This window comes from Mucor mucedo (assembly GCF_025094135.1).
Source record: "Mucor mucedo strain NRRL 3635 chromosome Unknown EV154scaffold_14, whole genome shotgun sequence".
Taxonomy (NCBI): domain Eukaryota; kingdom Fungi; phylum Mucoromycota; class Mucoromycetes; order Mucorales; family Mucoraceae; genus Mucor; species Mucor mucedo.
In genome coordinates, this window is record NW_026252298.1 from 402,587 (window position 1) to 423,234 (window position 20,648).

The 20,648-nt window shown below is 36.6% G+C and overlaps 11 protein-coding genes across 11 annotated transcripts; 8 read left to right on the top strand and 3 right to left on the bottom strand.

Annotated features, from left to right (window-relative positions):
- Nucleotides 1–333: 333 nt before the first annotated feature.
- EV154DRAFT_414230 (exocyst complex subunit Sec15-like-domain-containing protein) lies at nt 334–2,664 on the top strand (the record flags this gene model as incomplete). Its single annotated transcript, XM_051595601.1, has 9 exons — nt 334–600; nt 653–772; nt 823–966; nt 1,024–1,163; nt 1,224–1,387; nt 1,462–1,559; nt 1,625–2,008; nt 2,067–2,315; nt 2,371–2,664. The coding sequence occupies 9 exons, from the start codon at nt 334–336 to the stop codon at nt 2,662–2,664; spliced, it is 1,860 nt and encodes a 619-aa protein (XP_051461338.1).
- Nucleotides 2,665–3,405: 741 nt separating this feature from the next.
- Nucleotides 3,406–4,182, bottom strand: EV154DRAFT_478028 (uncharacterized protein; the record flags this gene model as incomplete). The annotated part of the gene is made up of 4 exons (XM_051598150.1): nt 3,406–3,707; nt 3,767–3,851; nt 3,912–4,009; nt 4,065–4,182. 4 exons carry the CDS (start codon nt 4,180–4,182, stop codon nt 3,406–3,408), a joined length of 603 nt encoding a protein of 200 aa, XP_051461339.1.
- Nucleotides 4,183–4,308: 126 nt separating this feature from the next.
- Nucleotides 4,309–6,394, top strand: EV154DRAFT_497407 (Dbl homology domain-containing protein). Its single transcript, XM_051600267.1, has 5 exons — nt 4,309–5,370; nt 5,438–5,542; nt 5,603–5,947; nt 6,007–6,103; nt 6,161–6,394. Exons 1-5 carry the CDS (start codon nt 4,453–4,455, stop codon nt 6,268–6,270), a joined length of 1,575 nt encoding a protein of 524 aa, XP_051461340.1. The 5' UTR covers nt 4,309–4,452; the 3' UTR covers nt 6,271–6,394.
- Nucleotides 6,395–7,834: 1,440 nt separating this feature from the next.
- EV154DRAFT_497410 (cytochrome P-450 cyp509A1) lies at nt 7,835–10,093 on the top strand. Its single transcript, XM_051600268.1, has 9 exons — nt 7,835–7,935; nt 7,988–8,142; nt 8,196–8,268; nt 8,320–8,592; nt 8,643–8,968; nt 9,022–9,049; nt 9,117–9,175; nt 9,229–9,646; nt 9,711–10,093. Exons 2-9 carry the CDS (start codon nt 8,065–8,067, stop codon nt 9,827–9,829), a joined length of 1,374 nt encoding a protein of 457 aa, XP_051461341.1. The 5' UTR covers nt 7,835–7,935; nt 7,988–8,064; the 3' UTR covers nt 9,830–10,093.
- A 112-nt stretch (nt 10,094–10,205) lies between these two features.
- EV154DRAFT_478031 (small COPII coat GTPase SAR1) lies at nt 10,206–10,969 on the bottom strand (the record flags this gene model as incomplete). The annotated part of the gene is made up of 4 exons (XM_051598151.1): nt 10,206–10,325; nt 10,386–10,684; nt 10,738–10,875; nt 10,930–10,969. 4 exons carry the CDS (start codon nt 10,967–10,969, stop codon nt 10,206–10,208), a joined length of 597 nt encoding a protein of 198 aa, XP_051461342.1.
- A 2,079-nt stretch (nt 10,970–13,048) lies between these two features.
- On the top strand, nt 13,049–13,594 carry EV154DRAFT_60681 (uncharacterized protein). The gene has a single exon (XM_051607566.1). It carries the CDS (start codon nt 13,174–13,176, stop codon nt 13,492–13,494), a length of 321 nt encoding a protein of 106 aa, XP_051461343.1. The 5' UTR covers nt 13,049–13,173; the 3' UTR covers nt 13,495–13,594.
- EV154DRAFT_60680 (2-deoxy-D-gluconate 3-dehydrogenase) lies at nt 13,595–14,779 on the bottom strand. Its single transcript, XM_051607564.1, has 4 exons — nt 14,561–14,779; nt 14,314–14,509; nt 13,992–14,254; nt 13,595–13,931 (listed from the first exon to the last, which is right to left on the bottom strand). Exons 1-4 carry the CDS (start codon nt 14,664–14,666, stop codon nt 13,696–13,698), a joined length of 801 nt encoding a protein of 266 aa, XP_051461344.1. The 5' UTR covers nt 14,667–14,779; the 3' UTR covers nt 13,595–13,695.
- EV154DRAFT_60640 (GroES-like protein) lies at nt 14,772–16,389 on the top strand. Its single transcript, XM_051607536.1, has 6 exons — nt 14,772–14,932; nt 14,991–15,024; nt 15,099–15,125; nt 15,189–15,233; nt 15,298–15,565; nt 15,622–16,389. Exons 1-6 carry the CDS (start codon nt 14,876–14,878, stop codon nt 16,286–16,288), a joined length of 1,098 nt encoding a protein of 365 aa, XP_051461345.1. The 5' UTR covers nt 14,772–14,875; the 3' UTR covers nt 16,289–16,389.
- A 196-nt stretch (nt 16,390–16,585) lies between these two features.
- Nucleotides 16,586–17,077, top strand: EV154DRAFT_478034 (uncharacterized protein; the record flags this gene model as incomplete). The annotated part of the gene is made up of 1 exon (XM_051598152.1): nt 16,586–17,077. The coding sequence occupies one exon, from the start codon at nt 16,586–16,588 to the stop codon at nt 17,075–17,077; it is 492 nt and encodes a 163-aa protein (XP_051461346.1).
- Nucleotides 17,078–17,158: 81 nt separating this feature from the next.
- On the top strand, nt 17,159–19,806 carry EV154DRAFT_497418 (glycoside hydrolase). The gene is made up of 9 exons (XM_051600269.1): nt 17,159–17,290; nt 17,352–17,364; nt 17,423–17,479; nt 17,533–17,579; nt 17,657–17,729; nt 17,808–17,927; nt 18,003–18,149; nt 18,212–19,016; nt 19,078–19,806. The coding sequence occupies exons 1-9, from the start codon at nt 17,184–17,186 to the stop codon at nt 19,560–19,562; spliced, it is 1,854 nt and encodes a 617-aa protein (XP_051461347.1). The 5' UTR covers nt 17,159–17,183; the 3' UTR covers nt 19,563–19,806.
- A 47-nt stretch (nt 19,807–19,853) lies between these two features.
- Nucleotides 19,854–20,441, top strand: EV154DRAFT_414409 (uncharacterized protein; the record flags this gene model as incomplete). Its single annotated transcript, XM_051595611.1, has 1 exon — nt 19,854–20,441. The coding sequence occupies one exon, from the start codon at nt 19,854–19,856 to the stop codon at nt 20,439–20,441; it is 588 nt and encodes a 195-aa protein (XP_051461348.1).
- Between the last annotated feature and the right edge of the window lie 207 nt (nt 20,442–20,648).

Sequence of the window (20,648 nt, forward strand, 5' to 3'; positions counted from 1 at the left end):
CTATAAATCGTCTATCGATAGCTGGTGTCAAAGTAAAGGAGGAGCAACGGTAGCAAGTTCCACATCAAACAATTGTTGAAATAATAATAATAATTAATAATAAAAAAAACGGTTGTTTGTTGCATACATGTACATCATTATTTCGTGCTTATCAAATTTACAACAACATTAAAGCTTAAGTTAAGACGGTAATAAAGCAAAGGTCAATGGATTCGTGCAACCATCATTACAAAAAGTGAATGATTCCATTCCCGACTACTTATATTTTCTCTCTTCCTTCCTCTCACACCCCTTTTTTTCTCTCTCTTTCTTTTTGGCGTTCTTTTTCTTATAATGCCTGCAACATCCAATGATACAGAGCTTGGAAAGCTAGCAAGGTCTATGGAAAAGGCCAACATGAACGACACAAGCGTATTTGCCAGTGGTTTGGAATTGACCTTTTCTGCTACTTTAGATGACTCTGAAAGTTTAGAACAATTGGGACCTGTAATCAAAAATATTACAGAAACAGGAAAACAGGCGTCCTTTTTGGAAGCCTTAGATGCTCTCATTCGAAAAAAAGATGGTGAAATTGAACGCATGTGTAATTCTCATTATCAAGTAAAGCGTTCTTCCAAAGCTTTACTTTAAAAGTAATTGACATCATTTTTAGGAATTCGTTCATGCCGTCGATCAACTATTAAAAGTAAGACAAGGCTCAGTTGAGTTACGAAGAAAGCTCGCTGATGTGAATGAGACTCTTCAATCTCGAGGCACACGATGGGCAGAAAGGGTAAATATTAGCTAATACTTTTCTATCGTTCGCTAACAACTTCCTTGCAGAAACGAGAGTTGACAAATGCCCGAAAAGTGCAACAAAATGTGGAGGATGCTATTGAAGCACTTCAATCCAGTCTCATCGTCCTGGAATCAGCCAATAAAGTAAACGAATTGTTGGATAAAAAGATATATTATTCCGCACTAAAGGTAAAAATCCATAAATAATTTTAGGCGTACATGCATGACTAAATTCTCGATAAACAGACATTGGAGACATTGGAAAATGACCGTTTGGGACAGACCACAGAATACACCTTTACAAAAATGCTAAGTCAAGATGTGCCAATCATGCAAAATACAATTAAAAGCACTGTTACAGTTGAATTAAAAGAATGGCTAGCAAGGTAATGAATGATAAGGCACGTCTGCATCTTTTTAGCTAACAATATTGGCGGGGCAACTAGAGTGCGTGAGATATCTCGGGAGATCGGTAATCTAGCTATGCAACGGATGCAAGAGAGACAAGACAGATGGAGATCAAAGACTACAGAAAACCCCAAGCTGAAAAACCTCCAACATCACCAAGTCAATTCCGCTATAGAAATGGTGGTAAATGAAGGATTGGAAAGTATGTTATGAAAAAGAGAAACGCGAGCGAATATGTATCTTATAAACTGTAAACAGCTAGCATATTGGATGAAGTTAATATTGATTTTGAGCCTCTTTATCGATGTATTCATGTATATGAAACATTGGGTAAACGAAATGAGTTCAAAACATCCTACTCAGAAGATAGAAGAGTAGGTTTCAGCCACACATGGTAACGAGATATTAGTTGAGATTGACCTTTTTTTTTTTCATGCAGGCACAAGCCAATTTAGCTTTATCCACGCCTATCAACTTACGAGATGGAAACCTTACAACATTTGAAACCTTACTTCAAGATATTGTGGGTTTCTTTATTATTGAGCATATGATTTTACACAACACTACCGAGTTCAGAAGTCAGGCAGAGGTGGATGGATTATGGGAGATGGTTACAGGAAAAGTTATTCTGGTGGTGTCTGAAAGTCTAAAGGGATGCAGTGATCCAGAGTTGTTCTTGCGCATTAAATTCTCCCTCTTGATCTTTATCCAGACGTTGGAAGGATTTGATTATTCTGTAAAACCTTTACAGGAGACATTGTTGACTCTTTTCCAAAGATATTCAGAACTTTTGATCAACCAGTATAGTGAAGTATTTGAAAAGGTAGGGACTAAAGCAGGATTTTACAGACACGTAAATGACTTAGAAATTGGTAATTTAGATTGTGCAAGAAGATGAATGCATGCCTATGACAGTTGAAAATGATGACGAGTTAAAGGAAGTCATGCAATATACCCGATTCCGACCTGACCGTGAATTTATCAAACGATATGGATTCCCGCTTCGATTACCCTTCTCTAAAGTATTTCCTACCTGTTGTCGTGATGTCAGTTTCTTTGTGCACCAATTTTATCAATTTGCTGAGGGATTCAGTCAGACACACGGAGAAATGGATGACATATTGAAAAAGGTAAGAACTACAATCCATTTAACACGGAAGTGAGCCTGACCGACTTTCGTAATAGGCTGTGGATAGCTTATTGATCCAAAAAGTCAATGCGATTCTGTTAAAGAAGCTACAATCGACTAATTTGTCTCAAATCGTGCAAATTATTATCAATATTGAATATTTTGAATCAACGTGTCCCGATTTCGAGATGTTACTAATGGAGACTCGGTCCTTTCATCGATCTGGTCACATTCATTTGAAAGCTACTTCTACTTTCCATGATACCCGTAGAAAAGCAGAGAAGCGTATTTTTGAATTGGTCAACTCCAAACTTGATGAATTTTTGGAGCTTTTCGAATACGATTGGTAAGTTCTAAATACAAAAAAAAAAAAAAGTTTCAATTGTTCTCAACTTTCCTGCAAATTTACAAAAAAGGGAATCGGAAGAAATTCAAACACAGCCCAGTCCCAATTTACAGGATTTGGTTACATTTTTGACAAATGTCACCAATGCGGCGTTATTGAACTTGCCAGAAACCATCAAAAGTCTGCTGTATTTTGACGCTTTGGAGCATCTCAGTCAATCTATGAAGGGATTATTGTTGGATCCAGATCAACGAAATATTACAGAAATTGCATTAAGTAACTTTGATATCGATGTGAGATTTATGGAAGATTTCGTGCGTAATTTGGGTGATCCTACTGTCATGGACACCTTTGTGGAGTTACGTCAATTGCTCGATCTGACAATTATTTGCGATAAGCCTGAAGAATATTTGACCCCACAAGTTAGAAATCGTAAATACAATCGACTGAATGGACGTGATGTGATTGTCATATTTGAAAAGTAAGTGCCGCACCGTGGTTTTGACAGAAATAATTATACTCAAACCCATCTTAGGCTTTTGCGTACACCTTTACCTGTTAATGCTGTTCTCAGTCAGAAGGAAAGAATGAGACGTAAAGAAATGGAGAATGTTGCGAGGTAAGAAAGAGAAAAACTAGTTGTGTGATAATGTGTGATACTAAACACTTTCCGCCAACGATAGAGTATTACGATCCGTTCATATTGGTGGTTCAAGATAAATTATTTATTTGATTTTTTTTTTTTTTACATCTTCTTCTTCAACTTTTCCAAAGCAGTTTCGGCTCTATCGATGCCTAATAAAGCGGCTCTTTCAAATCTAGTCTTTGCATCGTCTAATCTTTGAACGGCTTCATAAACACAGGCAAGGTTGTATTGCACTTCGCCATCCAAGGGGTTAAAGTTGGATGCTTGCTCTAAATGTTTGACAGCATTTTGTGTATCTTTTAACATTAAGTAACAGGATGCAATGTTGGTATGGGCATCAGCTGAATGAGGGGTGTATTCTAATGAGCGGTTGAATGCTTTAATAGCATCCTTATGCTTGCCTAAGTAAACGATAGATGAGTAATTTTATAAAAGTTCATTATTCCGTTTTAATATGTACCCATTTGAAAGTAGCAAACACCAATGTTGAAATAGCCAGCACCACTTGGTGCGGACTGGACACTTTTGTGGAAGCTGGTCATGGCCTAAGCTATTGGTGTCAATAAAATAAAGACTTTTTTTTCAGGGGCTAGTTTGGTAGTTACCATATCGAGAGATCCCTTTTCCATATATTCTGCGCCAGTCTTGACGTATTCCTCAGCCTCAGAAATTCTGTCGAACTTTGGTGCGCTAACGAAGAATGCTACAAGACAGTCAATATGTGGGGGAGGTGCATGGGTTAGATAATCATAAATTACTTCTTTTAGCCATCAAGTTGGAAGGTTTGATAGCAGCACAAACATTAGTTCTGATGGGTGCATTGACACGCACAAGAGACTTGGTTTGTAAAAGAGTGCGTCTGAGAATGTTTGACATTGAGGGCAATGAAGAAAATAAAGAGAAATAAACCTTGCAAATGAGAAAAAAGGTGTCTGAATTCCGTGACTGTCCCGCAAATTGAGGATTTTGACGTTTTTGTTTTTGTTTTTTCAATTTTCCATCTTTTTATACTCCAAATCCTGTAATTATTTTTTCCCGGTTTTTTTTATTATTATAATTTTTTTCTTTGGTGTGACTTATCAGTGAAACTGAAACTGGAAAGATATCAATAAATACAAGGCATCAACCTCCTTTTAGGCAAGAAACATGGAAGCAGCAGAAAAGAAGTTTCGGCTTCTAGAGATCGACACAGCTAAAAAAGAGCCAAAACGTAGTAACCGGTTGCCAGGAGGCACACAAAGATACTCGACGTCTTTTTTGTTTAATGTGGAAGCCAAGGGAACGGAAGAAAAGTTACACAATCATAAAAGATCGGCAAGTGCTGGCCACGAAAGCATCATGTTACCTAGAGCGGATTGTGAGAGCAGCAGTAAAGGGTTGATCCGACAGCAGTTGACAAACAGAAAGAAGTGGTTTCAACTACCTCGTATCACACTGAAGAGGCAAGCATCTACCCCACCACGAGCAGGCTATGGTGGGTTAAAAGCTGGCCTAGTGGAACCTCCTGAACCTCCGCCACAACTCCTATTTAACTTGGCGTGGTCATCCAATGATGCCCCCCTCGGTAATGATGTCAATAGTACTCCTAATACACCCACCATCAGTAAAAGAAGCTCTGGCTTCAACTTTGACATTATCGAACCACCAATTATACCCTCGCTTAATGATAGAATCGTGCGTCGTCAAAGCTGTCCAAATTACGAAGATAACGAAATCCTTAAAAAACAGACTAAATTATTCTCTTTTGGAAGACCCGTTTTACGAAGAGGAGTTTCAACTGATGGCTATACGGTTACACCGTCCGCTTCATCATCCACTTCATCAACTTCTTCCATACCTCCTCCATCGCCGATATCACCCTGTCTAGATGATTTTAAACCCCTCTTTATTGTATCGGCTCCAAACTCAGATGATGTTGTCTTGGATTTCAAATCAATCAAGCCAAGGACATGTAAACTTTTGCGCAAAGTGAACCCCAAAATAGAACTAAAAGCATTGAACGTATGGCAAACTCAACTACTAATTTCTTTAAACACCACCAAATCACTACCGCGGGAAAACCCAGTAAGTACTTTTTTTTATATTATTATTAAACTAATTTACAAAAACATATTAACCCTTTTTTTAAAAGTCGCCTGAAAAAGCTGAGCGTTACTTTCTGACCAGAAAATTCATCCTGAGAGAATTTTATACGACCGAAATTAATTTCTGGAATCAACTAAATTATACCAAAGTAGTAAGTTTTTTTACTATAAATACACATGACTGTTCTAGATCAACTGATGCTCCTCCACAGATGTTTTATGACCCTCTTCAACTGGCTGTCGAAAGAAATAGCGATGTAACCAGGGCTGCTGATATCGATGCATTCTCAAACTTACAAGATCTTATGCGCTTTTCTTCCACCCTCATCATTCGTGTACGAAACGATCAAATGGAAAGGTCCGACGGTAATATCAGTCAAGAGGATATTGCAGATCCTGACTGCCAAACCAGTCTAAACAATGTGAATATGGGTTTGATCTTACGTAGCATGGTGGAGTATATGGTTGTCTTCTTAAGATGTGCATTGGATTACAAAACAAACAAGAAAACATTGGACATGCGTTTAAATAAAAAGGCTTACGCTCTTTATGCAGAGGTAATATATACAGCACAAGCCCTTAATATAACAGATATTTATTTTTTCTCGGTTAATAGAAACTCGCCTTGAAAAAAGAGACTCGTCGATTTACTTTACAAGATTATCTCATCATCCCTATACAGCGTATCACAAGATATGGCCTATTACTAGCTGGTAACTTTATAGTAGTATTAGAAAACCGGCAAACAAAGTTTAACCTTATTCACTTAGACCTGGAAAAGCATACGGAGACAACTCATCCTGACTACGAAGATATAAGGATTGTTCGATGTATCGTTGAAAGTTTGGCCGTTGCCATGAACTCAGTGCAGAAAAAATAGTCATGCATTTGAGCTTTAACTTGTGTATATACTAAGCGTTATTATTATTATTTTCATTTTCACTATTATTCTTATACTACTTTCTCTTAATAAACCGTTTACTGACAGAGAACAGCCTCAAAAATAATTTTTTGGGATATATTATGCATTTCATAGTCTTGCGCTAATATGCTGAATTGGATAAATGATTTATAACAAACCTCATCCTAAAAGAGCTGTCGAGGAAACGAATAGTAAACTTGGACTCTTACTTTACATAGGACAAGGCAGTGCATTGGTATGAGTTTTTATACGAGTAAGTAGCGTAATATTGTTTCGGTGTTCAAGTCGCAGGAATGCCATTAGGGGGCTATAAGCTTAAATAAATAGCCTGTGAAGATCATTCCAACCAAAATGCCTGCATGCTCTTATTCGCTTGCGTGGGTGCATATAGGGTGATCTTCAACAAGGATTATCGAACTTTCAGCTGTTTCAACTGCACCTGATACTTTACCGGCCGCGTAATAATAAATATGAAGTAGTTAACTTTTTTTTATATTAATATATGACTATGATTTATTTAATCATTGTCTCTCGTCAGTTCCAAATCTGGCGACATTTTTATACATTTTCAAATATTTATTGTTTACCTTGGCTTAGTAGTTTGTTTCCTTTATTTGTCTGGTTGTTTAGAATGATCCGATAGTGTTTACATGATTTAATAAACATCAGCTTCATCTAAATTATTGGTGTAAAGTTACTTGGACTTGCCGGTTGTTTTATATATGGGTGACTATCGTCACTGGGGGGGGGGGTGAAACGATTATTACTGTTTGGATAGTTAAATCCATAAATTATTATAATCGTTTGATCCAGTCGTAGTTTATCGAATCTAAGTTGGTTATTTGATACAATCCCTAGACGATACGATGCAACCAACTTTATAATAAATACCTATAAATTTCAGCTGTTTTCTACATTTTGTGTTTATTTACTCATTTCTGTTGTTGTTATTATTTTTCATTTGTGCATTAAATTCAGAGCTATTTGAAGCTTGAAATTTTGTAAATTTCAAAAGCGTTTTGATCATCAACTTGTTGTGGTTAACGAACACTAAGATGTACTTAAAAACGTCATATATTGTGTAATAATTTCAGGACTATGCCATAAGAAGATGAAAATTTGTATTTTTAACTTTATTATTGTCATGAAATCAAGCAGAGATTAAAAGTGTTTCAATTAATGTGCTGACATAATTGTTTAACTTGGATTTCTCCTTTATCATAGGCAATATGTTGGGGATCATTTAACCATCAGTTACCGATATTCACTTCATTCAGGTCATATACTTTATAATTTGTTTCGCCGGCAATAAGTCGGTAAGTGTTTAACCGTTATCCGACATTTGCAATTGCATTTCAGTTGATCGTAAGTCCCAGACTAATAACCTTACATACTATATGTACATCATTTCATGCAGAAGGCTCTTGTGACTCCATTTGTTTTTCCGAGAGATTATCCATCAAGGAGTATATAAAGGGGGAAAGTTCAGTATCGTATTTCTTTTTTCAATTACTTATATTAAAATCTATCATGTTGCAGAACTCCTTCTTGGAAATACCATTGAACAATGCTCTGATGTTATATAATAGAGAAATTGTTCCCCGACTAACAAAGAAGAATAAAGTAATTTCCATTAGCATTGCTGTTGTACTATCATTGATTTACATGATCACAGACAGCTTGTTGAAACCTCCAAGAAACCTTCGTCATATCCCTTACATTAGTTATTTGGATCTCATCAAGTCGACAATAATGAGGGAGCCCATTTGGAACCGATTATACAGGGTTCATCTTCCTGAGGTGGATAAAAAGAAGCATCCAATTTTTTTGGTACAATATAATTATATATACATCTATATCTTGTATTTAAAGACAAATTCTAGGAACAAACAAGAATTGGATGGACGGTGCAAATTTCAAATGCAGTAGATGCTAGGCGTGTCTTTTTAAAAAGCGGTAGGAACCACTTTGTTTGTCACACAAACATTGACTAAAAAAGCAAAATAGATTTGTTCCCAAAGATTTTACCCAAAGACGAACATAAAGAAACACTTGGGGCAAAATTTGTTGGTGGGCCTAATATGCTGGTTCTCAATGGTCATCAGTGGAAAACCCAAAGAAAAATAGCCAATCCAGCCTTCCATCGTTCTATGCCCGTCAAACTGTTTGGTAGATTGACACAAGACATGTTCGACGTGATGGAAACTATGGGTGACACAGTTGATGTATCCGATTTATTGCATCGATGGACTCTTGATGCTATTGGAAAAGCAGGCTTTGGTAAAGACCATGAAGAGTTAGATAAGATATGTTGGCTAAATGATTTATAGATTTCGACTTCAATGCTATCAAGGATCGTAATAGCGAATGGGCTTGCAGATATGATAAAATTAGTGAGGGTCTTCGTGATTCTAAATTCTTTTACTTTCCAATTTTTGACACCAAGTTGCGTTGGATGTTTCCTAAAAGAGTCCAGCTTCATAAAGAAATGGACAGCTTTTTAGAAATGCTGGATGAAGTTATTTTCAAAAAGAGAGAAGCTATCAAGAACGGCTTGCAAAACAATGCACTGGAAGACAACGAAAAAGATTTATTGACTCTAATGATTGAAAGTGAAGATTTACAAGAAGGAGGCTTAACTGATGAGGAACTAAAGGTAGTACTATTGAGGACATAATTTATGAAGTTTATAACTTACAAAAGTATTAGAGTACGTTCTGTGTATTCTTTTTGGCTGGTAAAAGGTATTAATGATAGGAATTATTCTTTTTTTTAAAACATAATATTCTGCTTGATAATTGTAGGTCATGATACAACTGCAGGCGCTTTATCGTTTGCAGTTCATCATTTGGCTCAAAACCAGGTAATATTGAGCGAACATTTCAAAATCTATCTTAATTTACGCAAGTCTATTAGGACATCCAACAAAAAGCTAGAGAAGAAGCCATTCGTGTCTTGGGTGATGGAAAATACGATATATTACCCACTGTCGAGCAGACTAAAGAAATGGTTTACATTAACCAGGTCATAAAGGAAACCCTCCGTATCAATGGACCTACGCCTAGAGTTTTTCCTCGCTATGCTACTGAAGACACTGAGCTTTCTGGTAAATTTATCCCAAAAGGAACACCACTCACAGTCAACATTTTCAATGTTCAACATTCAGAACAAAATTGGAAGGACGGACACATTTTTGATCCTGACAGATTCGCCGAAGATGGCGAAGCTTCCCGAGCAGAAAGTATGGCCTGGACCCCTTTTGGCAATGGGGCTAGACAGTGTATCGGTATGAATTTTAGTTTAAATGAGCAGCGTGTATTTCTTGCAATGCTATGTAAGTAGTTACTTGAATGAATTGTATTTGGTATCAAGTATTGAGTATTTTTTGTTTTTTGTAGTACGCAAATTCATTTGGAAAACACCGGAAAATTCTATCCATAAAAATGGCCCAATCTCATATGGTGTCACTGTTATTGGCCTTCAGAATTTAGATATTACTTTCAAGAGAATTTATTAGTTAAGTTATTTTAGTGAGATGGCCAAGAAGAAACAAAGTTCTTCAAAATAAATTGTCAGATTTTAATTTGAAAGAGGTCTAGAGAGTTATATAACTTTATGTAAGACTCACTATGTAATTGGAGAACAAGAGGTCTAAGACGACACATAATACATGTACACTCGCTCATATTCCCTACTAAAACTTCTGACTGATAGCTGGTTCGGTGATAATAGCTCAAACTCATTGTTTCGATTTAGTATTGACGATTTAATATAATTAATCATGTTTTGAAAGACAATTTAATATTTAATACTTAATTTGATGAGATTTTAGATGATGGGTAAATACAAAGTCGTATTGTATAGTTTATAAATCTTTTTTTAAATTGTGGTTGTTATTTATTTATAAACTGAGATAGCCAAAGCATTCCACTCTCGATCCCTCTTTTACTAAGCATCGAGCACATGAATACCTCTATCGGTCTACTAACATTGGTAATGGCTACAGCTGTCCCCTATTAAACAATATTAACACATCTAGTATTATATACTGTTTAGTCTTTTAATAATTTTACCTTTTTAAGAGTATATCCAATATTCAATGCTTGCATGAGTCTTTCCTCATTGACTGATTTTGGCGCATCAACTTTAGTTCCAAAGACCAAAATTGGAACGCCGTCCAAATTTTCGTTCACAAGAAGTTTGTCCAATTCAAACTTAGCCGTATCAAATTTATCAGGATCAGACGCGTCTACACAAAATATAACTCCTGAAACGTCATACGTATATTGTGCCCAACATGTTCTGTTAGGAAGATAACCTCCTATATCATACCCGTCACAGACAGTATCTCCTATTAAAAACTCCGTTGATGCTTGGACAAATCAATATAGATAGTATATTAAACAAAGTCTGTAACTCACTTACAAGGACTAAGTGTAGGAATTGTGACAAGAGGTCCTAAAGAAGTTGCTAGAAGAGGACTTGTGCGATTTAGTATGATTAAAAGTGTGGTTTTTCCTGAATTATCCAAACCCAGAACCAAAATTTTGGGTTTTGCCCGACCTAATTAAGATAAGTAATAGTTACATTTTCATTATTTTGTCATAAAAAAATTACTAATCGGTAAGGCTTTAGAAATCCAGTCTACTGCAAACATTTTGAAGGGCTAAGTAATACTGAGGCCTAAAATAAGATATAAATAATGACCCTTTTATATAGATGTTAATATACATAATCAATACAGTGTATATTGTTACTCTATCCGAAAAGGGTACCTGGAAAAAACATTTGTAATTTCAAAGGACAAGTGTGTCCGTTCTTTGTTCTAATTTTAGATGTATTGTGAATTTATAAATGTGCAATAACTCAAGCTCAAAAGCTAGATATTATATGAATCTTTCAATATATAAGAAATGTTACGGGATGGTTTTACTTTATATCATTCAGTTTGATTAATTTGCATGTCCTTATAATACCAGGCGCTAACCTAAACTGTCACGTAATTATGAAAAAGTATTATTTGATTGTTATAATGTTAAAATAACAATGGCCCATACTATAATATGTATATGCATTATAGATTAAGGCTTCATATTCTAAATAATGCATGCCCAGTCTCAACATGACGTGCATCTGGAAAATTCTTTCAGGGGTTTTTTAAAATGAATTGCTTTAAAATTTTCAAGTATCATGATTTCCATTATTAAATGCTCTTAGGTTACAAAAAAAAAAGGATGTGTCTTTTAATAATTATCCTATTGCACTTATTTGGATTATAAGGAGAAATATGACTATATATTCTTGGGAGAATCGGTTATCTACACAAATTGTAGAAAAGAAACAATTTCCTCTTTTAACTATTTATGTTGATATTATTATTACAACAGTTATACAAAATTTATTTTCAGTATTCAAATAAGCATTCCAAAGATGATGAGATACGTCTGAATAGGGTAAATCTGGAGGAAAATATGAGATGCTTGTAATGTTTTGATTTGTAGACGAATCCGATGCCTTGGGCTTGTATTCTAGTACCACGCTACTTCCTTCTTTCTGCAGCAATTTTCTTGGAAAATTTTGTGCAAGATATCAAAGATTACTCTGTTCGCGATAGCTTCACAAGAGATTTTTTATACGAACAGGGTTTTTTTTTTTTTTTTTTTTTTTTTTTTTGGAGGTGGGTAATTTGAAATACTTGGTGTAAGTAAAAAAATTTAAAATGCTCTTTGTGATATTTGAATACATAAAAAAAGAGATTCTTCAAATCGGCGCAGACAGTCTTACAGGACTTGTTAAGTAAGGTATAGATCCATTTTTTCTCTTTCTGTAAAGGGATTGGCTAAAGGGATCAACACCCCTAAACTAACCTTCATGAGGAGTGGTTAAGAAAATATGTAGCAGATCTAGGTTAGGTTATGAGGAGTAACAAAATTCTCCAATGTTGATTTATAAAGACATTGTATTGGTTTATTACAAGCTGCATATTAGACTTGTTTAAGCAAAGATAAAAACATGCACCTTGGAGATCGCGTTAATTGAGGCAGACACTCCAAACTTTATTAAGGCTGGATATCATTCCGAAATTTGATTATAAGTACCTTTCTTTATCAAACTCGTTTATATAACAATATAATCATCTATGAGGCTTTCATCTGTCATTATTATCTTTGGTACATTAATCCCCGCCGTCTTTGCTGCTACTCCTGTAAAGATTGCTTGATTATTAGATAAAGGCACAACCAAGCAATGCTATATGAGAACCATTGAAATGTCAGGATGCCCCAATTATAGAGGAACCATGGAGGAATGCGAAACTCCAGGATCTATTACCTACCAGTGCTCTGTATGTTCTTTTGAAGATTCCGAAAATACCATGTTTGCAGAAGGAAAGAAAAGTATCACGACATGGTGTAATGGTTTTAGAGGAAACGTTGAAGTGTACAACAATACAATCAAACCCTGCCCTTAAACTTATATATATGTATGAATGTCTTAAGTAGAATTGCTCAAGTTTAATAAAAAGCAGAAGCAGCTTATGTTGTACTTTTCTTTTCTATGCATAATTGTAGTGTAAATATTATTTAATTCTTATGACTCCTTCCATATGCTTTTATTGTCAATTTGATATATATTTTACGATTTTTAAGTGATAAAAAAAAACTGATATGTTTAAGCGTACTTGATAATAAAGATATCAAAAAGCTTTTTAATTTAGTAATGTTATTAAATAGGGGTGCCTAAGAGATATAAGCTTTTATGTGATAGTTTGTTTGCCCTTGGTATGGCATTTTCTTAAAAAATTACATAAATAGCTGAGCCCTTTAAACTCCTTTTTACTCATTTTACCAAAAACAAAACATCATGAAACTTTTATACTGGATATTTGCCGCTTATGTTTTTATACTACCAGTGTTTGCGGTCGCTGAAAACGGCTTGACATGTGTGGTAACTACAAGGTATTCGGATCAATGCAATATATCAATCATGGACGACACCTCTTGTGTAACATTTGGTGGTGAATTAAAAAATTGTAGCTTGGATCAACAGCTCTGCACTGTGTGCACGTTCGCAGACATCAACACCATACAAACACAGTACGCTGTTGAAAGCATTCAATCTCTGTGCATTGGTGTTTATGGAGGTCAAATAGGAAACTCCAACGATTATCACCCGACATGTTAATTTTTTAAAGTCACGCTAAATAAAAGCTCAATGCGCATTTTTCTATAAACATAGATGTCAAATAAATAAGACATACAAATAGTTTTCTCATAAACACTTGTCACACTAGTGACACAATTAAAATAATAACGGAACTACTGTTTACTAATAAAACGTATGTCCTTACTTTATCTTCCTATAAGAGAACAAAATTTAAAACAATTACAAAAAAACAAAAAACTGAAAAAAACTGAAAATAGCTGTCTTACCCATCCAGCCACCGTCAACCACCAAGATCTCGCCATTTACATAATTACTAGCCTGACTTGCCAAGAAGACAACTGGACCCTTAAAGTCATCAGGAGACCCCCATCGATTTGCAGGAATACGACCCAAGATTTGCTTACTTCTCTCTTCATCCTCAAGTAACGCTGTATTCATATCGGTGGCAATATAACCTATTCAAAACAAATGAGCAATCCCAGCTGTATTCCCACACAAAATAAATCAAACATTACCAGGAGCAATTGCGTTGACGTTCACGTTATGTTGTGACCATTCATTGGAAAGTGCTTTTGTTAATAAGGCAACGCCACCTTTAGCCGCGGAATAAGCAGGTACCGTAATCCCGCCTTGAAAACTCAACAGACTGGCAATGTTAATGATTTTACCCGAGCGTTGTGCAACCATGCGTTTCCCGGCTGCCTGCGATAAGGTCCAAACGGATTTCAAGTTGCACTGCATTACCGTGTCCCAATCTTCCTCCAGAAAATCAACTGCACTTTTTATGAGAGTCAGAACCAATACTTTTGTGTGTTTAAAAGAGAAAGTATACTTTACGGTCTTCTTTTTTGAATACCTGCACTGTTAACAAGAATATCGATTCTTGAAAATCTACGAATGACTTGATCAATAGCAGGTTGTAAAGTGGACTGAATACTGATATCAAGATATATCACTTCACATTGACGACCCATAGAAACAATTAAATCATAAACACTTTTGTCTTCCACATTTCGTTGTAACAAACACACGTCTGCTTTACACGTCAGTATCAGTAGACAAATTTGAAGCCTTCCTACATTACCTGCTCCTGCCTCAGCAAGTGCCAAAGCCATACATTTACCAAGACCTCGCGTACATCCTGAAATAGCGGCTACTTTTCCATCCAAAGAAAACAACTGATTACTCATTGAATAAAAGTATATCAATACAAAGAACAGAAGTATTTGTTTTTTTGTACACACATGACGTTTAAATAATGCTTTTTGTTCCCCTTCCGGAATATTTTTGTCTTAATTCTCCTTTTTTGCGATTTTATTTTTCTTTACAAAAAGCAAATTAACTTTTTTCAAAACCTCTCTTTTTTCACACACATAATTTTTAGTTTTTATATATATCAATGACAGTTGCAAGTAACTTATCTGCTGTACTTTATGCACCAGGTGATCTTCGTATGGTAATATTCAAGGAATATTCCTGTAAGATAAAATATATTATATTCACAGTTTATGCAGGAACAAACAGCCATAGAAGAGCCTAACGAGGATGGTTTGTACCTGAAAAAATAAAACTTTAACCCCAAATGACGCACTTTTTTAACCCCACATTTCTTTATCGCACAGAGGTTCAAATCAATATCCGAGCCACTGGTATATTCACGTTTTTACAGATATATATATATATATTTTGATCTAACACGAAAAACTATTTAGGTATCTGTGGGTCTGATTTGCACTACTATCATCAAGGCAAAATAGGTAACTATTTCGTAAAGCGTATACTCAGCAAATAATCCGAACTCAGCCATATACCTTTTTAAAGGCACGCGTGTTTTAGAACGTTCAAACCCAATGATTCTTGGTCACGAGTCCTCTGGCATCGTTACCAAAGTAGGTTCCAAAGTCGCTCAGCTTTCCGTTGGTGATCGTGTTGTCATCGAGCCAGGCAAATCATGTCACTATTGTCAACGCTGTGAAGAAGGCAGGTATAATCTATGCCCTACTATGAAGTTTTCTTCTTCGCTTTTCCAAGGCCCTAATCAAGGTTTGTTACGAGAATATGTGTGTTTCCCTGCAGATTTATGCCACAAGTAAGAAGTCAATACTGGCACGTCATTCTTGTATTCAAATGTTTATACTATTGTAGATTGCCAGACAATATGTCATATGAACAAGGCGCATTGATCGAACCATTGGCTGTAGCCGTTCATGCGGTAGGTCGTACAAACACAGTAAAAGTAGGCTCTTGTGTAGCTGTAATTGGTGCGGGTCCTATTGGCCTCCTTGTTGCTGCTGCTGCCTATGCGCAAGGTGCTACACAATGTGTCCTCTTTGATATCAATTCCAATCGACTCAGCTTTGCCACGTCCTACTTACCGACCATCAAAACCGTATTGTTACCACTTAAGCCTCCGACCGAGACTTCATTGGCATGGGCACAAGCATATGTAGAAAAGCATCTAGGAGACTATGCCGAGAAAATTGACGCCGTGTTTGAATGTACAGGGATTGAAAGTAGCGTGGGATTATCCATGTATTTAGCACGTAGAGGAGGAGTGGTCATGCTCATTGGTATGGGAACTAGCCAATGTATGATGCCTATTGACTTGATTTCGACACGCGAAATTGACGTTTTAGGTAATTTTCGGTATAGCCATGTTCACCCAAAGGCTATTGCCATGATTAGTGAAGGAAAAATACCTACCGAGGGACTTGTTTCTCATAAATTTGCATTGAAAGATACATTGGCTGCTTTTGAAACAGTCAAAAAAGGTGGCGAGGGAGTGATCAAAGTTCAAATTGGCGATTTTTAATAAAAGAGTTGGTTAACTCAAAAAGGCAAATTTAAACAGAACAAGCAAAAATGTGAGGGGATTAAAAAGCGTGTTACAGTAGGACAGTCGATTGTTTCTATTTAATTAATATATGGGACCACAATAGATTGCATAAATTCGTTTCTTAATTTTTTTTAGCTATTAGCAACTATTTTTTGATTCATTGACTGTTGTACACCCATGTGTAACAGTCATTTAGCAATTATAAACGCTACAATTGAATTCCCTTTTTCTCTTTTTCTTTTCTCCAATAAAAAAACTTTTTCTATACAAAAGATGAAATTTCAATACTTTGCAGTTGTAGCCGTTTTAGCTGGTGTTGCCAGTGCTGCCGAACCCACCACCACAACTTCTGGCTCACCATCTGTGATCACACCTGTACCTCCTCCAGGCGTTATCTGTCCTATGGTTGTATGTGCACCTATCACTTTGTCTGCACGAGCAGTCGACCCTGTCTGCCCCACTCACTGTGAAAAGACCTGTAAGATTATTGATGATGTTTGCTGTCCTGGTAGTAAGAAGGCTGTCTGCGAGAGCAGCTCAGTTAGTGTTCCTAATGCCACTGCTCTCACCAGCGGCACTGCTGCTCCTTCCGGTAGCTCTACAGCAGTCAGTGGCCCTGTCAGTAGCATCACTTCATTGGTTCCTCCCAGACCTGTTGGTTCTATCAGTCCTGCCGCTGCTTCTCCCACCAGTGGAGCAAATACCTTAACCATTGTCTCTAGTTGCATGTTGGTCACTTTAATCGCTATTGGTTTAAACATTTAAACGGAATTAAGTTTTTCCCCCTCTACTGAACTAAATAAATAAATAAAAAAAAAACTGTACCTTATTTTCTCTCTTTCTTTTCTTCTTTGTGTAAAACTTTACTCTTATGCTTAATAACTTGAATGGTATTAAGCAGACAAGCATTGTCTTGGTTTTTCTCTTTTGGGTCCAGACATGTCTTGCCATGACAGAGAAGAGACGTCTTGAACTCAAGTAATGTGCTCTCTCTTCACCATCTTTACTTTTGTATTAACGCTTTTCTTTTTTTTTTTAGAGATTTGACCAAAGTAATAAGATATTAACAACAATCACATACAACGCATCGTATTCAATAATCTTTTGTAGGAAATGTTCGACCACGGATGGAACAATTACTATGAACATGCGTTTCCAGAAGATGAGGTAACAAGACTATACTTATAGCTTGATTTCTGTTATTCTGACTTTGTAAATAGCTCAACCCTTTTGAATGCAGCGGCAGAGGTAGCGATCAAGTCAACCCGTACGTTAACCAATCCCACGCACACACGCACACACACATAACAACAGCCATTAACACACTCCCACACATAAAAATAGATCCAATATCAACGTCAATGACGTTTTGGGAGACTATTCGCTAACATTGGTGGATACACTTGATACTCTTGCCGTAAGTGAGTAGAGGAAGAGAAAGGGAGGAATGGCGCACTTCACATCGATCATGATAAAATAACATCTTCTTATTTAGATCTTGGGTACACAAGCACAATTCGAAGAAGCCGTACAACGGGTGATTGACACCGTTTCTTTCCACAACGATAATAAGGTTCAGGTCTTTGAATTGAATATCCGTGCTCTAGGTGGTTTGGTACGCACCCTTTTTTTTTTTTTTGAAAAAAATTGCCTAGATTAACATTTTGCTCACACGCTTTTCTTATTCTAGCTTTCAGCTCATATGTTTGCCACTGAGCCCGCATTCAATCATACCATAAAAGGCTACAATGGCCAATTATTACACATGGCCCAAAATCTGGCGGACCGTCTTATGCCCGCCTTCAAATCCACAAAGACCGGCATTCCCTTTCCCAGAGTAAATATATATATATACGTATTTCTACGTAGTAAATACTAAACAAATATTTTCTCTGACAGGTGAATTTACGTAGAGGCGTGCCACCTACAGAAACCACAGAGACTTGTACAGCAGGTGCTGGTAGCCTGATCCTGGAGTTTGGTGTCCTGAGTCGATTAACGGGTAACCCCGCTTACGAAAACGCTGCCAAAAAAGCGCTTAAAGCCGTCTGGGCACGACGATCCAATATTCACTTATTAGGTAACGTCATTGATATTCAAACAGGTAATTGGATCCATACAGCCTCTTCCACAGGAGCTGGTATCGATTCTGTTTTTGAATACATGTTGAAGGCCTATGTTTTGTTTGGCGAACAAGAGTATAAAGACATGTTTGATCAAGCCTACAAGGCTTTATTACTCTATGTGCGTGATACATCAGGCTATCTCTATCGCAACGTCCACATGAGTACAGGTTCTCTCATGTCTTATTGGGTTGATAGTCTTAGTGCGTTCTTTCCAGGACTCCAAGTCTTGCATGGCGATATTGATGCTGCCATCAAGGGACATCTTGTTTATTATAATATCTGGAAACGCTATCATGCTCTTCCCGAACGATTTGATTTTTACCACAAGGCAATTGATTTACCTTATTATCCCTTGCGCCCCGAATTTATTGAATCCACCTACCACCTTTATCTTGCCACCAAGGATCCCTTCTACCTGCAGGTAGGTGAAATGGTGGTAGAAGATTTGAACAATCGAACGCGTGTTCCTTGTGGGTTTGCATCCATCGGCGATGTTCAAACAGGTCGATTGGAAGATCGCATGGAGAGTTTCATGTTGAGCGAAACATTAAAATACCTTTACTTGTTATTTGATGCAGGCAAGCTTTGTGTGTTATATGGGAATATATTATATTTTTACTAACATGTTTTAAATTTTAGATCATGCGATCAACAAGATGGATTCGAATTTTGTATTTACCACAGAGGGACATATTTTGCCTTTACCAGGCAAATACCTCAAGAAATCAGAAGAGAAACCCAAATCAATTGTCTCAATCCAGACCACACCTTCTGGTACATGTCAACGTTATAACCCGAGCCATTGGCACCCGATTTCTGTGCCTGGAGATTTAGACATGACATCCATCCCTTATCAACCACAAACAGATTATGCGTCCGATATTGTTGGATATACAGTATCCGAACCTTTACCCCTGTCCTCACATGGTTATTGTGAGTCCCCTATCACTGCTTCGAAATCTTTTAGCTTATCTTTTGGTTACAACGATTATGATGCTACACGCACCAAGTCAAACACATTTATGGATTTGTTGGGTGGATACCTTGTGAAATCACTTTCTGGATTACGTGTGGATTTTGCAGTGGGGTCTAAAAATGATGGTTTGTTCGTCAAAGGAGGTTAGTTTTTCTTTAAATTTTTATATACCACGCACACCATATTTCCCATTTCTTTTTTTCTTTTCTACCTCTCTTACACAACACTTACCTTTTCATCCCATCTTTTTGTACATAAGACTTTTGACATTTTTTTTTCTTTCTTTTATTCCCCTCCACCACCCAGTTCATCCAAATATTAGGTAAAAAAAAAAAAAAAGACTACATGAAAATAAAAAGAAATATGTTATTAAATGAAAATAAAAAGTTTAAAGGTCAATGAAACGTTGAAGATACCTATGAGTGCATTACACCCTTACATGTCCAGCAACTCGGATTTATTTCAGTTACCCGTTACACAACCTAAACTCACCACACGGATTCGCAACTATTTAAATTCTCAGCATGAAATCAGTATCAAAACCAGCGACCATGAATTTTCATATGAGTACCTAGGTATTCGCTCTGATTTCGGTCCTCCCTTTACAACTATCGATCACGGTGATGTCTATCTCTTTCATGATCTCAAGAAACTTTATGGCTGTGACCCTTACTCTCGTAAAGACAGCAAGATTATTAAAAATAAGATCTTACTGGTCAGTCGCGGAGGTCAATGTACCTTTATAGAAAAAGTTTTGCATGCTCAAAAGGCAGGTGCCAAAGCTGTTATTTTCTTGAACAACCAACATGGCGATATTCGTATTGTGGGTACTGCAAAAACACCCGTCAGAATCCCTAGTATGATCATCAGCCATCAGGATACTTTATCCCTATTAAAAACAAGAAAGAAACCTTTGGCTACATTTCAAGTGCACCCTTTGCCTCCCATCGACCTCGATCCTCAGGCCGTGATCTCGTTACTGTATCGTGGTGAACGTATCCAGAATGTGGTCATTGTCAATGTTTAAATCGGTGCTTGAATATCCTGCCTCTTTTTCACATGCCAAAAACGAGTTTACCAACTAAAAATATATAAATATCTATAAAAAACAAACTGGTTCATAAATCAGTGTGCATCAGCGTACAAAGAAAAAAAAATACATTAGTGTTAATTGTCTACCCTTGAAAGCATATGTCTATGAGTTCCCTTTAATTTAGATGTATAGATTGAAGCA